The following is a 17489-nucleotide window of genomic DNA, read 5'->3' as shown; positions in this document are numbered from 1 at the left end:
TTACTTTTATCTATAGTGGGAGAGTGATGGGAGTGTTTTTTCACCTTACTTGGATTTAAAAGAGGAATTGTCTCTGGCAGCCATGTTTTTGATTATCAATGTACTATCAGAGAAAGAACGAAAATGTGATTTCATAGATTGTTCCACAGTATGTAAATATTGATAGCTAAATAAATATTTGATTCATTGAGACTATCCCATGTGACATTGAACAAAACATCATATTCCCCTGTGCATGAACATTGTGTCTACCTTTGTGATATAACAACACGGTTTATATAGCATTTCAACTCTTTTCACACAGCAAAATTAATGTCAAAATAATGTTATAGCTTATAATCATAACAGAAAAAGAATAAGTAATTCTTAGTGATTGATATATACTACTTATGCCATGCAATTATAAAATCAAGAAGGTATGTTTCAAATTTGTTCACCCTGAAAAAGTCATATTTCCAAGGGTGAGCTAAAATTAATTGAAAGAAGAACTAGATAATCTATATCTTATTTCATCTGCACCAGGTTTTTTCATAATTCATACAGCTATAAATATTTTTTTTAAGCTTACTATATATGCTCATTGTTGAAGGTTGTACCATGACCTATGGTTGTTCACATCCTTGTCCTTTAGTCTTTGGTGCATAGATGTCTCATGGGTAATCATACCACAACATCTTATCTTTACGTTTATGTACTTTATTCAATTTTTCATTGTGTCATTTCATCCTAAGTTAATTTCTCTTGAAACCATAAAAGCTTAGTAGAAAGAATCATCAGACAGATACTAATTCTAAAGAGAATCATTCATATTTAGCCTTTGATGTCTAACTTCACGCACTTCTGGTCTGACAAACAATTGGATTACATAATCCAAATTTTCTATTTCTGTTACAAAATACTTCTAACTCTAAATAATGTTATAAGACCTATAGTCAATAAAAAGTCCTCACATTGAACTGTTATAAAGCAGACCTCATGGGACATGCATGGAGTCAATTTACTGCAACTTATTCATTTATTGACACTGAATAATTCATTTCAATCTTCTCCTAAGGGATTAAAATAACTCCTGTATAATCTGCTTCTTGTTGGATAAATATCAATGACTTGCATAGTCTAAAGTATTTGTACATTCTGCCATGGTTTCTCTCAAATTATATTAAATACAAACTCTATATATAGATTGATTACTTAATGTTCTATTATGGAAAAAAATACAATAATCTGTAGCTTTTATTGAAAACAAATAAATAATGCATAACAATTTATGCCAGTCAAATGTTTTCATTTCATGTATCTGACATGGAATAAAATCCTTTAGTTTCAGGTCAGAGAATCTACAGTCAAGGACATTATCCTACTCTTTATAGAGTTGAGGGGATAAATTTCGTTTACATCCACCCTCACAGGTGGATTTAGGAGGGGCGGCCATCCCTAATTGAGCTTCATATATGATAGATGCATAAACTTTTTACAAGGATTGCTCCAAATGGTGGCTTACCAGCCAGCCAGCCAGCCAGCCAGCCCCACCCCCTTTTCAAAATCCTGGATCCTCATCTGACCCTAGAATAATCTCAGCATCCAAGAAAAAATTGCATGATGTTTACTTTACACAACGGATATAAGTTGCATCTGAATAATTACCAAACAGAGTTATAAGGGAAATCAGTTTTGTGATATCAAAAAAATAAGTATCTTTACATCATTTCCTATCTTATATTTGATAATCTAATGCCAACATTTTCTTATGGCCCTTAGTCATGGTCTCTAAGAGGTTAAAAACAAATATTCAATAAGAAGTGCTGAGCATACCCCTACTCATAATTAAACAAATATTCAACAAGAAGTGCTGAGCATACCCCTACTCATAATTAAACAAATATTCAATAAGAAGTGCTGAGTATACCCCTACTCATAATTAAACAAATATTCAATAAGAAGTGCTGAGCATACCCCTACTCATAATTAAACAAATATTCAATAAGAAGTGCTGAGTATACCCCTACTCATAATTAAACAAATATTCAATAAGAAGTGCTGAGTATACCCCTACTCATAATTAAACAAATATTCAATAAGAAGTGCTGAGCATACCCCTACTCATAATTAAACAAATATTCAATAAGAAGTGCTGAGCATACCCCTACTCATAATTAAACAAATATTCAATAAGAAGTGCTGAGTATACCCCTACTCATAATTAAACAAATATTCAATAAGAAGTGCTGAGTATACCCCTACTCATAATTAAACAAATATTCAATAAGAAGTGCTGAGTATACCCCTACTCATAATTAAACAAATATTCAATAAGAAGTGCTGAGCATACCCCTACTCATAATTAAACAAATATTCAATAAGAAGTGCTGAGCATACCCTTACTCATAATTCAAAAGTATTGAAAAATAGGAAGTAAGTGTCTCAGATCTGGAAAGCTCTCACAAATTAAAACTACCCACCTTCAAGCTTCTGACCAAATATAACTTCAAGCTCCTGACCAAATATACCTTCAAACTTTTGACCAAATTTTTTTTTTTAGTAATTATGTGTTCCTAAGAAAAATGTGACAAAAATATTTTTTTTTCTCTTTTCCTCTCTCAACATATTGAAAATTTAAAGTATCGACAAACAGGAAGTAGGTGTCTGACAAATGGAAGAAGAACTAACAGGTTACATGTCATCACTGCTGACAAAATTCAAGTAATTCTGTACAGTAGTTCCTGAGAAGTGAGATGAAAATATTTTTTGGATGAACAGGCAGGCAGAACAATGTGATTACAATATAGCCTCACTCTTATCGCTGAGCTCCTCACACACTATACAACTGATATATTGTTAACTTGTCAAAACATCAAAATATGATATATATATATATAAGGAATTTTTTTTACAGGAAAATATTTGGTTTCTGGGAGTATCTTTTATACATTACAGTTAGTGTTTGCAATTAACAAAATTTTCAGAGTCAATCACTACTGATCTGTGATGTCAAACAATTTCTCTTGTAACTGGAAATAAAAAAAAATATGGAAAAATTCATGGACAGACCATAAGTTTGGGGACAGGAATTTGGGAGGTTGGCTTAGTTATAGCCGACTATAAGGTATGGGTTTTTCTCATTGTTGAAGGCCGTACAGTTGCCTATAATTGCTAACCTCCACTTCATTTGAACTTTGGTGGATAGTTGTCTCATTGGCAATCATACCACATCTCCTTTTTTTTTTATATTAAACAAGTAATGGAAGATGTTTTTTTTTAAATACTTACTGGTCTTTTCTTGCACAATAATACTTTAATTCCCTCAACAGAAATAGTCAGACATACTTTCTTCTTCTTTATACCTTTAGACTTGTATTCATACTGCAAATATAAACAAACAAATTTTAAATGTACGTAATAAGTCGATGAGACAGCAATCCAATGACATAACAAAACAAAAGACATTCAAGTTGTTTTTTTATCACAAAAAACTTATCTTTTTTTTCCTTCCCAATATAACTATGATACAAATGAACTAATCAGCACAAAATTCCATATTTGTTCCATTCTGTTTAGTTACCATTCCTTCACAAAACAGGGACTCATACCACAGAAAATGATGTCCTTTACCTGAATTTTGGGGGTCTTATAACAAAATGAAGGGTCTCATTGTGTACCCTTAATGTTAACTACTTTTTTTGCTAGCTTTAAAAATTTATTATTGATCTGCCTTATAACCATCTTTATCGAGTATCTGACTCTTGTCAATAACAATGTTTTTCTGTATGTTGTTGTTCTTCTTCTTAGTGGTTTACCTTAGTTGAAGACTGTAAGGTGACTCAATTATATTCTAGTTCTTTTGTTTTTAGTAAACTTTTCTCATTGACAACTATGATGTACTAAGATAAACCAAGCCAATACATCAGACTGATGACAATGATAGATAAACCATATATAAAGAGACAACAAAGTACCAACCATAAACATTTGATTAGACAAAACAAAATATAAATCAAGAAACAATGAACGTAGGACCCTCTTCCAAATACAAATCAACATGTTAACAGTTTCATGCTTTAAGTTACACCATGTTCTTGTGCTTCAATACGTTAAGTGAATAAAATCCCCCTTTCACATGCAACAGAAGTAACTAGTGAAGTTAAATCATTGTTTGGAAAGATGTACCAAAATCAGGAAATAAATCAGTATAGACAAGTCCTTCACATTTTGGCTACAGACATATTGAAAGATTTTCAATTAAAACTAGATCAGTATGATCTTAATTTGGTCATTATCATCTTTCATTCTTGTCTTATCAATTAATGGTACCAACACAGTATAATGAATAATTAACTGCAAAACACACACGTATATCTCCTCAAAACATTCTATTAAAGTTTCTGAAAGTTTATCTAAATAGTTTATTGCATTGTTTTGAAACTGCATGCAGAATGTTTGCTTATCAAGCCATTTCACTTGTCTGTATAAATCCATTCTTGGAGATAGAATCAAGGTTGTCTGTAAACTCCATTCTTGGAGATAGAATAATAGGTTGTCTGTAAACTTCATTCTTGGAGATAGAATCATAGGTTTTCTGTAAACTCCATTCTTGGAGATAAAATCATAGGTTGTCTGTACTAACTCCATGTTTGGAGATAGAATAATAGGTTGTCTGTAAACTTCATTCTTGGAGATAGAATAATATGTTGTCTGTAAACTCCATTCTTGGAGATAGAATCATAAGTTGTCTGTAAACTCCATTCTTGGAGATAGAATCATAAGTTGTCTGTAAACACCATTCTTGGAGATAGAATCATAGGTTGTCTGTAAACTCCATTCTTGGAGATAGAATCATAGGTTGTCTGTAAACTCCATTCTTGGAGATAGAATCATAGGTTGTCTGTAAACTCCATTCTTTGAGATAGAATCATAGGTTGTCTGTAAACTCCATTCTTGGAGATAGAATCATAGGTTATCTGTAAACTCCATTCTTGGAGATAGAATCATAGGTTGTCTGTAAACTTCATTCTTGGAGATAGAATTATAGGTTGTCTGTAAATTCCATTCTTGGAGATAGAATCATAGGTTGTTTGTAAACTTCATTCTTGGAGATAGAATAATAAGTTGTCTGTAAACTCCATTCTTGGAGATAGAATCATAGGTTAACTCCAGTTCATTACCATGTTTTGCTTTCGGCTGATAATTTTTAGTAGTGGATTTAAGCATTGAATTTACAACTGAACCATCAATTATGTCTCTTAGAAACATTTTGGAGAAATTTGTTATCACAGCTTTTTCAATTTCCCTACCAAAGAAGGTCAGTTTCAAGAGTTGTCTCACTTAAACCAAGATTATTTATTCTAATTTTTAAATCATTTTGATTATAAAACATGCTTGAACTGAAAGCTACTTAACTTCACTTAAATATCCAATACGAAAAATGTGATACCTTTTCACTTTAAAATATGTAAAGGTAAATAAACCAGGGATTTCCCTCCATCTCAATTTTTATCCTGACAATCACCACCTAGTATCATGTAGAAAACTGTAGATTGAACCATTAGTCAATTCAGGAATTAAGGAAAACTTCTCAATATATTACTAGAGATGCACTATATCCTGGCAAGTTTGTAAAGTACATAGGGCCATAACTATGATTAGAGGGGACCAATATGCACAAAAAGTCAACTTCAATAAAAAAGAATGCCTCATGTTGGCAAGCAGTCATGTCAATTTTCATTCCAATTTAAAGTAATTTGCAGTAGATTACACTGTATTTACCAACATTTAGTGCAATCATTTACATAACCCTATAACATAATATGATATATGTGATTAATCTTACTCTTATTCTTCTCATGGCAGCAACTATTTCCACCCTACTGCTAGGTCTGGGTATATCTAAAGTACCAATAAACTGTAAAAATAAATAAATATCTTACATTACAGGTATATCTATGGTACTGAAAACTGTATATAAATTAAATCTATCGATAGGATATAGTAGCATCTACGAGTAAATCTTACTTTCTTAGTCCAAGGATCATTACCCCATCAAAAGCATTAGAACTAAAATGAAATACATTTCTTTCACTTTTTACCTGCTCATTGCATCACAAAATAGAGGCTCTAAAGAGCCTTAGTTGCTCACCTAGGTCTATGTGCATCTTTAACAATGGACACTCTCCAACATTGTGGACTAGAAAAAAATTCATGACAAAAATCTCTATTTTGTTGATCTTGTATTAATTGCTGATCATATTTTCACTTTACAGTTTCTCTTTATCCAATTTAGTTTTTGCCAAAAACACAAAAAAGAGTTAAAATATAATCGTTTAAGGGCAATCAATCCTATAAAGAGTCTATTACCAATTTGACAAAGTTTGAATTGCTGATCATTATGTTATCTAAAGTATTTATCTATCTTTTAAAGTTTTCAACATACATAAGCAATTAAAACACAAAAAGTTAGTAAAAATCCTTATCAAAGAACAATCACTCCAATAAGGAGTTGACAGACAATTTCGGAGATTAGGCTTAGTAGTAGATCTTGTGTTGCTGATCATTTTGGCTTTTTAAAGATTCTATTGATCTATGATAGTTTTAAAATATTAGACAAAAATCGTCATTAGAGGGCATTAAGAGGTCTTATGACAATATCAACCATGTTGACCTATTTGTAGATCTTGTCTTGCTGATAATTTTTGCTTTTAAAAGTTTATTCTCTATCTATCACAGTTTTCAAGAAAATAGGCAAAAATAGAAAAACAAGCATTCTGTGAGTATTGCCTGGCAATACATAGTCCCCTACCGGTTAAAAATTCATTGTACTGGAACAAAATCTATAAAACTTGATCTATAACTTGTCATTTTTAAAATATCAAGTCAATATCTTCAAGCATGACAAAAGAAATGTGGAATATTGATTATTTGAGTGAATTTTCTAAGTCCAAGGACCATAACTCTGCACAAAATCATCAGACCAGAACAAAATTTGAACTGGATCTGTCACTTGTTATGATTAAACTATATACCAATTATCAAATCAATATCTTCAAGCATGACAAAAAAAAGTGTGGAAAACTGATTATTTGAGTGAATTTTCAAGTTCAAGGACTATAACTCTGCACAAAATCATCAGACCAGAACAAAATTCGAACTTGATCTATAACTTGTCATGATTAAACAATACACAAAATATCAAATCAATATCTTCAAGCATGAAGAAAAAAGTGTGGAAAACTGATTTGCCGGACTAAAGGATGGACAGACAGACAGACAGACAGAGAGACGGACGAGGGCAAACCTAAAGTCCCCTTCAACTTCGTCGGTAGGGGACTAAAAATCGGTAAAATTCATCATTTAAGGGAAATAACTCCCATAAGAAGTCGTTTGAGAGTTTTGACATTAATGGATAGTTAATAGAAGACAATGACAGGTGACAATTGATAAGAAAGACTCACTTGGCCCTTTGGGTGGTACATTTTGAATTTCCTACCCAGCTATTATAGTATCTAAACAGCTAATACGTTTAGGAATTGTTCTTTAAATCGTTTTTTTTTTTTTTTTTTTGGCTTAATATTCTGATTAAAAATTCTAAGGGGTGTCTCGTCTGTGGTTACTGCTGTCAGTGTAAAAGTGTAATGTTGACTTATAAAGTGAGTCCATTTATCAGTAAAATAGTAAAAAATGAAAAAAATATATATTTTCAAAAGTTTGCTTTAGACATTATCTCTTAATCACAAAATACATGGAGAATGTGTCTATGGGCCACAGATGCCCTTGCTTGTAAATATGCATGAGTCAACTTTCACATACAGATACAGGATTCATGTAGTTAAGACCATTTTGTGATTATAAGCATTGTGTATAAGTTTCATAACATATGGTTGAGGCAAACTAAAATTAGAGAACGAAAACAACAGATTTAGCAATTTTTCCATTTACAAAGGGGCATTACTCAAGAATGGTAAAAGTGACGCCTCCCAATTTCAAACTTGATCTGTGTTTTGTGGTAATAAGCATAGTGTATAAGTTTCATAACATTTGGTTGAGGCAAACTAAAGTTAGAGAACAGAAAGAAAAACTCAGCAATTTTTATGTTCATAAAGGAACATAACTCATGAACGGTAAAGTGACACCACCCAATTTCAATCTTGATCTGTGTTTTGTGGTAATAAGCATTGTGTACAAGTTTTATAACATTGGGTTGAGGCAAACTAAAGTTAGAGAACTGAAACCAATTATGGGTTACAATTATAATGTTGTTGTTTAATTATTGCATCTGGTATTTTTTGGATGAATATCAAATTGCTGATCTATAAACAACCCTGAAATGTTCCTTTTTTTCTACATTGAAGTAATAAACAGATTTGTGGCCATTGCATAAAGCAGTGTTTCAGCCTGTGGTCACTAAATTCACAACTTGGTGGGGTAAAAAAAATTGTAAAATAAATGCTTGGATCTACTATATTATTCCTTTATTTTATAATTAAGGCCATCATTGATTCAAACTTCCTAGTAATTGCAAAGATGTCTTTAATTAAAGTTGACAGACAGACTTATTCATTGGCCAAATATCAAATTGGTTTATTTTTTCAGCTTTAAGATATGTCACTGTTTTTAAAAACATGTAAACTTGTTAAGAGATACAACAGTATTAAAGTCACTTAATTGTCAACTAAAGCTTTTTATTACAACATTATAAAATGATATCCTCATGGTAACACAAGACTGATGCTAACAGGTTGTCTGAAATTCCAGTTACCATATCATTAGTATCTTATCTCAAAACTTCAAGAACACATTGAATACCTTTGGCTTTAAAAATATTAGAATATAAAAAAAGTTTCTGTTTTAATGTCAATAGGAGGGAAAAGGATCAAACAAACTGGTATTGCAAAACAAGTTCTTATATCAATCTGATAAAAATCTTAGTTATTCTGTAAACATAGAAAATGACCATTCCTGAACTATTTAATATTGCTGCAGATAACAAAATTTTAATAAAATATGTTCAACTATTAATCAATATTAATTTATTTCCATATTTATTTTCTTGTACCTCAGCAGGTCCGAAGAATTCCTTCTCTTGGGGGTTACACTTGGGAAGTACAGTGTATACTCAGTTCTCTTGAAATTCTAAAATTATCATTTTTTTAACAAATTGGTTTATTTGTCTGTATGTACGAACCAAGACATTTCTCAAAATTTGTGATTTTTTTAACAAAAGCAAAGTTTTTTCCAAAATTGATGACTGGAATATCACCAAAAGTTTAATATGCACATCTACATATAATGCACATTAACTGTGCAAAATTTCATTGGTCTCCTTACCTATACATTTTGAGTTTTTGCGTTAACAAAAGACTTTTCTCAAAATTTATGATTTTTTTAACAAAAACAAAATTGTTTTCAAAAATAATGTCCGTTGTGCCGAATTTCACCAAAATATAATATGCACAACAAATGTGCAAAATTTGACTGGCCTCCTACCAATACTTTTGGAGTTATTGCTTTTACAGAAATTGTGGATGGAAAGATAGATGGACGGACGTATGGATTGGATGGAAGGAAGGACTGACAGACGGACAAAGTGAAAACTATAGGGCTCCCACATCCTTGATGCGAGGCCTTCATTATCATCTAAAAATAAGTAATTTTTAGCTTTATGCAGTTTACAACTATCACTACATCCCTCCTTGAATCCTCTGGGTTTTTTTAACAAATGAAACTGCAATTTCCTCCCTGAAGCCTCTGATATTTAACAAATATTACTGCATCCCTCCCTAGAGCCTCTAGATCTGTTATCTAACAAATGATACTGCATCCCTCCCTGGTTCCTCTTATATTCAAGTGCAACAAATAAAGCAAACAATTATCAAAATTCCAATAGACACAAATCAAACCTAATATAATATGCTACAACTAAAAAACATGATTACAAATTCATCAATTTTGGTAGAATTCAAAGCTTAAGATTGATGCAAACTCATTAATGTTTAACATTTCTCCAGTCAAACAAACAGAACTATCAGCTCTAAGATTAACCGACGTGTTCAATAACAATACCATCAAATACCGCTATTATATCACGCTTATAGCATCTTCTGCTACGAAAAGCTTTTAAATGAACAGTGTTCGTTGAGGCAACAAATGTGTCATTACAATAAGGTCTTATGACGATTAAGACTGCCAAGAATAGCTACGATAACTTTAAATCCATGATGATTACAATTTATCCGTAACTAACTGCAATTCCTTCCTTTAAATCTTATTTGTAGCAAGCAAGAATTAATGACGTCCATTTACCAAATTAGATTACAGTAATTCTCCTACAAGAAATCACAGAAGAAAGATATCTGATACAGATATTATTCCTTTTTAACTTTAAAAAACTTCATCCAGATATTGAATCTCCAAATAAAAATTATTTTCGTTTCCAACATTTTTTCAAATCTGTAATATATATTGTGGATTCTAAATTGTTCATGGGATACCAATTTTTGTGAATTTTGTGAGTAAACCAGGAATTTAAATGTTGAACGAAGTGCAATATTTCTATAACCTTGTAAGCAGAATTTGGCATAACCATGAACAATACAATTTTTCCTCAATCCACAAAAATTGGTATAATAAATGAATCCACTGTACAAAATAATAATTAGTAAATCATTTCCAACATTTTGTTAAACTTGTGACATTATATACAATATAACAATTACTTAGTTATTTCCAAAACATTATTTGAAATTGGTAAGATCTTTGTTTAGTGGTATGAAAATAAACAGACTGTTAACAAATAGACAATATATTGAAAATTTACCCCTAAGGATTGCTTTATGTGCACAGAGATTGGAACTCTCCCTACATAATGTTAGCCAAACAGACATTCCTTTTTAACTTGATCATGGGTTTTACCGCTGGATGGGAGAAATCCTGGAATTACTATAATTCTTAACCTGAGTCAACCTTGTGGGAAGATAAATTTGCTTAAAGTTTCTTTAGAAAAAAACACTGTTTAACCTAATTTCATATTATGAACCATTGTTGTTGGACAAATATCTCTGGAGAATTCATAAATAATGTGTTTTCTTACAATTGCCATCCTTCTACACTTTATAAATCCCACTAATTTTCTTTTAAAATCCAAGTAAAATTTATATCTAATCTCTCAAATTTATAAATTTTATCTAAGGTATAAGACATGATATATATATTAGACAAACTATGCTGATTAAATAAGTTTTCCTACAGTTATCCTGAATTACCTCTAGCAAAGGACAAGTAAATAGAAGAATGTTTGCAATTATAGTCTATATAGTACCAATTAGTGCTTCTCGTGAGAATAAAAACATTGTAAAAGCAGCTGAATTCTATAAAGTCAAGATCTCCTGAAATACTTCAATAATAGTTTTCCTTGTTGATCAATATCTGAAAGTCTCTTACAAAAGGCTTTTAGCATGAGCAAAAAATACTAAAATAAATTGTTATTGTTCCATTGCAATGTAGACATTCTGTTCCCAATAAAATGTTATATTCAGAACAAACTAACAGAAATATTCTATCAAGACCAATGAAATGTAGATATATGACTAAATAAGCAAATATATAAAATGCAGGAACATTACGTAAATTGCTTTGTTACAATTCAATTAATGGCATATTTGTGCAAGACAAATGGGCTTACCACAAAACGTAGGAGTTAATGAATTTCTATGGCTATAAAATAAATCTTAAAAATGTCACTGACAAAAACAAAGTGAACAATTCATAATTGACAAGAAATAAAACTGAATTTTTCCTTTCATACTCTTTAGTGTTAAGTGATGATTTATGGGAGAAACAGATCAGATATGGCTAATATGGTTACAAGAGCGCAATTATTCGTAATGCATTTTCCATAGGGTACCACTGGTGTTCCGTATTTTTTTTCTCAAAGACTACACAAACTAGGGAAAAACGGATTGCAGTTCCTGTTACTAGAAATGCCAGTGTTGCATTACAACCAAAAAAATATATAGGGTCATGCGGCAGAAATTGACTTAAAATGCAGTTGAAAAAGATCGTCTATTTTTTTCGCTTAATGAAAAAGGCATATTTTTAATGGCTCCGACGTGCAGAAATGGAGGATATTTTCTATACTTCGTAAAATGTGAATATGATTTTCTGCAATTTTTAAACCTAATTGGATAAGCTTTCGATTAAATGTAATTCCAATCCTGTATCATCCAATCAGAAGCCGTATAGGATTCTATTCTGAGTACCATCTTGGGGTAAAAAACTTGCCGGTAAAATGTAAACAAATAATTGCGCTCTTGTAACCTATACGGTAATGAAAAAAAATTCCGAAAATTAAGCGCCCGCGCTAAATGAAGCGCTAGCGTCTATCTAGATAAAATCACGTCTTTAAAACATTATCTGATCACTCTCTTAATTTTAAGAATTAGTTTTTGCCCGCCGATCGGGCCAAAAATTTGAACTGATTTTTTCACCAAATACGGTACTGTTCAAAAAGACATGAAGATAAAGTTTATTTACTGGCCTTATTTTTCAAAGGTCACCCAGCACTGATCATATTGTCGACAAAACCGTTCTGATATGGAAAAGCTACATCGAATTTTGAAGAATGGCTTTAAATGAAACCATTTCTTGAAAAAACACGTTTTTGAAACAGACTATAGTTTTTCCAAATTTTGAAAATATGATAATATTACTACTTTGGCAAGATAAACTATTCTTGGACTACAATATTCAATGCCAAGATTAATTTTTCTACTTTGCAATTTAACTAAATCGTTGGTGTTTGCTTAGGGACCCTTTCGGTCAATTTTCACCAAATTAGCTTTTTGCTAGAATAGCAACTGAGTCACGATCATTATTGTTAAAAACCAAAATGAATCTTCAAATTCAAGATATACACATGCTTTTCCCCATAAAAACAGTAGATATCACAAAACCGTTCTATTCTCTTCATACTTTGTCGACATTCGAGCCCACCCTAGATTTAGATATGGAAATCAACACAAATAGGAAACAGACTATAGCTTGAATTCACGTTAATGAAAAGTCCATTTGACCCAATTTCTCGCTGTTTCACATTTTTTCCGAGCAAAATGACTATTTTTAACATTTTTCTAAGCCTTATTAAAAAAAAATGTCTTTTTTCTATAGGTTACAAGAGCGCAATTATTCGTAATGCATTTTCCATAGGGTACCACTGGTGTTCCGTATTTTTTTTCTCAAAGACTACACAAACTAGGGAAAAACGGATTGCAGTTCCTGTTACTAGAAATGCCAGTGTTGCATTACAACCAAAAAAATATATAGGGTCATGCGGCAGAAATTGACTTAAAATGCAGTTGAAAAAGATCGTCTATTTTTTTCGCTTAATGAAAAAGGCATATTTTTAATGGCTCCGACGTGCAGAAATGGAGGATATTTTCTATACTTCGTAAAATGTGAATATGATTTTCTGCAATTTTTAAACCTAATTGGATAAGCTTTCGATTAAATGTAATTCCAATCCTGTATCATCCAATCAGAAGCCGTATAGGATTCTATTCTGAGTACCATCTTGGGGTAAAAAACTTGCCGGTAAAATGTAAACAAATAATTGCGCTCTTGTAACCATATGCACTATATGCATTCAATATGGAGTTGATCAGACTTCAGTTGTTTTCCTTCAAAAGAAAAAAAGGGAATGGTGTATTAATTCATAGATTTTTCGTAGTATTTGGAATTGGACATATAAAACGAAAACCAAATAAAAAAAATATTTATTTAAAGTTGTTGAAATACATTTGAATGAAAATCTGTAATATAAGTTGAAATCTGAAAAGACTGTATGTAAAATATGCAGAAAACTTTCTCAAAACAATCTTTATAATCTCCTTTCTCAAAATTATTATTAAAATCTCCTTTCTCAAAGCCTAGGTTATACATTTTCCTTAAAAATTGATGATAAATTTCCATTTTGATGATTTCCAATGATCATAGGGTCATCAACGTTTATGGGGTATACATCAGTCAAAGTAGAGTTTTAGTTAAAATAAAAGAGGAATGTGTCTTGAGGACACGAATGCCCCTGCTCAAGTTTCAAACAAATGAAAATGGGATGGATGGACGAACAAAAAGACGGAAGGACAGACAGTCGAGGGTAACACTGAATGCACCCGTCATCTACGGCAGCGGAATAAAAATACAACTAAACATGAATAGTAGTGAACATCATTGAGCTGTGATGTCGTAAAACATAATTTTCAACTACCACCACTTTAATAGATTAGTTAAACAGTAAAAACGAAGTCAGTGACCCCACAATGATTTTGAATTTTTACATCAATTAGATGGAAATTTATATTGCAACAAGATTTAAGTTTTGAAGAAAAATCTATGGATTGGAATAAGAGATTTTAAGAACTTTTTTTACCTACATCCTATACAAGTTCACATCTATTTTTTTAAAGTATTTATTCAATCATATTTCAGAATATCAAATAGATCAATGCACTATTTTTTTTAATTCTTAGTTCAAGCTTAAATTGCGGAAGTTGTATGCAAAATCTTATGAAAATCTGTGACACAACCCATTTAACAAAACTTTACCTTAATACAGATCAAATTCTTACACCCAATTGCAATTTCAAGAAATTCTTTAAAACCAATTTGAACAAAATTCTTTAAAAGATGTCAATAAAGCTATATATGTGCACTGAAGAACATAGAATATGTCGGATAAAATACATTCTAAATTTGTCTATCAAAAATCAATTTGGTAATAATCATATGTCACTAATAACAATTATAAATAAGTACAAGTGTTTTTAACCATTTAGGAAGAATTCATCTTAACTTAATAAGAAAATAGTTAGTCCTCAGAAAAGTTGCAAGCAGCAGAAAACCAAGAATAACCTGTAACCCTTTTATACATCAAACATTCCTTTAAAGTCTCATGTTCTCTCTGGAGACAGCTTAAGGAAAAAATCTCAATTACTTTAAAATGAGGCAAGACCGAGAATTAATTAAAGTGGCACATGATAAATCATTATTTTCCGTTCATTAGACAATCATTTGAATTGCAAAATTGTGCTTATCATAGAGACATGCATCAGAGATAATATAACAGTCTGTATGGGACTTTCCACAGATCAGAGAGAATTAAATTATTGATTTGAAAACATAACAGGTCATCCAGGTCTATTTTCTTTCTTTTGAAGTTTTCCTTCCTTGTTTCAGTTTGCTGATTACTAGAGATTAATAGATTCTATTTATAAAACTTGAGGCTCCAAGCAGTCTGTATTGCTCAACGGCATCTGTACATAATATTGAATTATGTTCATGTGAGATGTTATGAAGAGCATGGTGCTTTGGCACAGAAATTGCCTAAAAATACTGAATACTTCCTACAAAACTTCATTAACAAAAACAAGAGGTTTCACGTACCCAGTCTAAGCTGGTTTGTCTATGTGTATTCTCAAATAGAATTGTTGAAAAGAATTTGAGCCCCAAAATTGAAACAATATGATTTTTGAACCCCATGAAACACAAAATCAGAAATAGTTTTTGATAAATGGACAAAAAGAATAAAAAAAATTCCCATGCTTTTCATCTGATCATAACAAAAAATTGGCAATTATCATTTAGGACCTTCCATATATTAATCCTGCCAAGTGTGGTTTAAATTGACTAAGCATTGACAGAGGAGATGATGAAAATTTAAATGGTCTAACTACAGATTTAATTGTTGATACCCTCAAGCCAACATACAAAACAGCATGTCTTAGTTTTGCTTCTGCAACTTTCATAAAACCAAGACATTTAGATAAAAATAAGAAGATGTGGTATAATTGTCAATGAGACAACTCTCCACCAGAGACCAAATGATGTTTAAGTTAATTAGAGGTTATCATATGGTATTCAAAAATAGACAAATGTCTATACATTAAGTTAAGATCTAAATCGCCTTTGATCTAAAACAATTTGTGAATAAATTTAACAGAGACTATCAAAGATCTTCAGTCAACACCAGATTCACAAAATGAATAATTCAAAACAATTAGTTTCAGTCTTTGGTTAGTTATTTTACTGTATGAACAATGATAATACTCTTGCCCTTTTTAAATAACAAATTAAGAAACATCTGCAAAGGACAACTTCTATACAAACATAAATATATAGAAATATTTCTTATATCTTCAGTGACTATTTTCAAATAAATCTCTAGATAATGTAACTTCTTTGTCAGGGTGAGAAGTGCTTCCTTCAGCAAAATCAGTATTTATTGTTCTATAAAATTGTATAGTGATCTAACAACTCTCTCAAAAGTAAAACAAATATTCCCTTAAGGGATTTTTTTAAACAACAATACGGAGAAATCATTAATTATATTTATATTCAACAGACTTTGAAATCCCTGGAACCATATTTCAAATCCCAACATATCCATAGATGTGTTATCATTAATAATGTGATAAGAATCAGCTTTTTTTAAAGCAGTTTCCAATATCTATATATTCTCTTAAATCATTTCTTTAGTTGTAAGCCTGATGAAATTTTCAGAATTGTGTTACCAAAATCCCATACCATGTATCTTAAAACTGTTATACTGACTGTAGCTAACCTATTAGATTATCCTTTTTTAAGCTCATAACTGGCCTTTTTTCAAACTAGATCTTGGAGGAAGTCAATGTTGCTGATCTGACACCTATCAAGTTAACTGTAAGACATAAAATGAAAGTAACCAATTTGGGTTCCAACTTGCCTTGCAGTTATTCAGATAATTTTTAATAAGTTAATAAGGCCAACATACAAAATGCATTGGTACAAAGTTATTTCAAATGCTTACACTATCACTTTGGCCTAGGATTCCAAAAGCATTAAAACCACAAAAACCTAGCATACTAGAAGGAATTCAAAGAGAATATGCTAAGCAGCTCACCAAAACTGTAAGTCATCTAGGAATGAGTGAAAAGCTAGATTTATATCTGAAACATTAGACTTTTGCAGAAAAAAGTTATAGACACAAGTTTCCTGCTCTGAAGTCAGGCTGAAGAAAACTTGCTCCTAATTTCATGTAGTAATAACGAAAACTTAATGCACTGCACAAGATGTACAATTTTAAAGCAATATATATCTAATTTTACATTGAAAATCATGCTTAACTTCCATCAAATCTAATTGAATACTATAAGTTTGTGTGACTGCACACTTTGAAATCATCTGACAAATGTTTTATGTAATAACAAATGAATATATATTATGAATAAAGGTGTTTAATTCATCTGAAATCAAACTTCATGTGGGAGGTTGTTCTGACTGCTGATTTATGAACTTATGAACAACAATTTCCATCAAAACACATTTGGTAAGCAGCATGTGAACACAAATTCTGATGTAAAAAAAACCACTATAAATTTCATGTGAGCAGGTGCATGTTTATTCATAAAATTATATTTTCAACACCATTCAGAAAAATAAATGCTTCATTCTCAAAGTTGTGAAAACCTATT

The 17489-nt window shown here is 31.1% G+C and overlaps 1 protein-coding gene across 2 annotated transcripts in view; it reads right to left on the bottom strand.

Annotated features, from left to right (window-relative positions):
* Positions 1-17489, bottom strand: part of LOC127728236 (carboxyl-terminal PDZ ligand of neuronal nitric oxide synthase protein-like) — a 91426-nt gene that overhangs the window by 46642 nt on the left and 27295 nt on the right. For both annotated transcript variants that reach the window (XM_052235491.1, XM_052235490.1), the window contains exons 4-5: positions 5825-5896; positions 3268-3360 (exon numbers count right to left, since the gene is read on the bottom strand). In XM_052235491.1, coding sequence (XP_052091451.1) covers positions 3268-3360; positions 5825-5896 — 165 coding nt within the window. The remainder of the gene's footprint in view (positions 1-3267; positions 3361-5824; positions 5897-17489) is intronic.

This window comes from Mytilus californianus, unplaced genomic scaffold (assembly GCF_021869535.1).
Source record: "Mytilus californianus isolate M0D057914Y unplaced genomic scaffold, xbMytCali1.0.p SCAF_2, whole genome shotgun sequence".
NCBI classification, from domain to species: Eukaryota; Metazoa; Mollusca; class Bivalvia; order Mytilida; family Mytilidae; genus Mytilus; species Mytilus californianus.
Note: the sequence above shows the minus strand (reverse complement) of the source record. Positions and strands in the feature narration are given on the sequence as shown.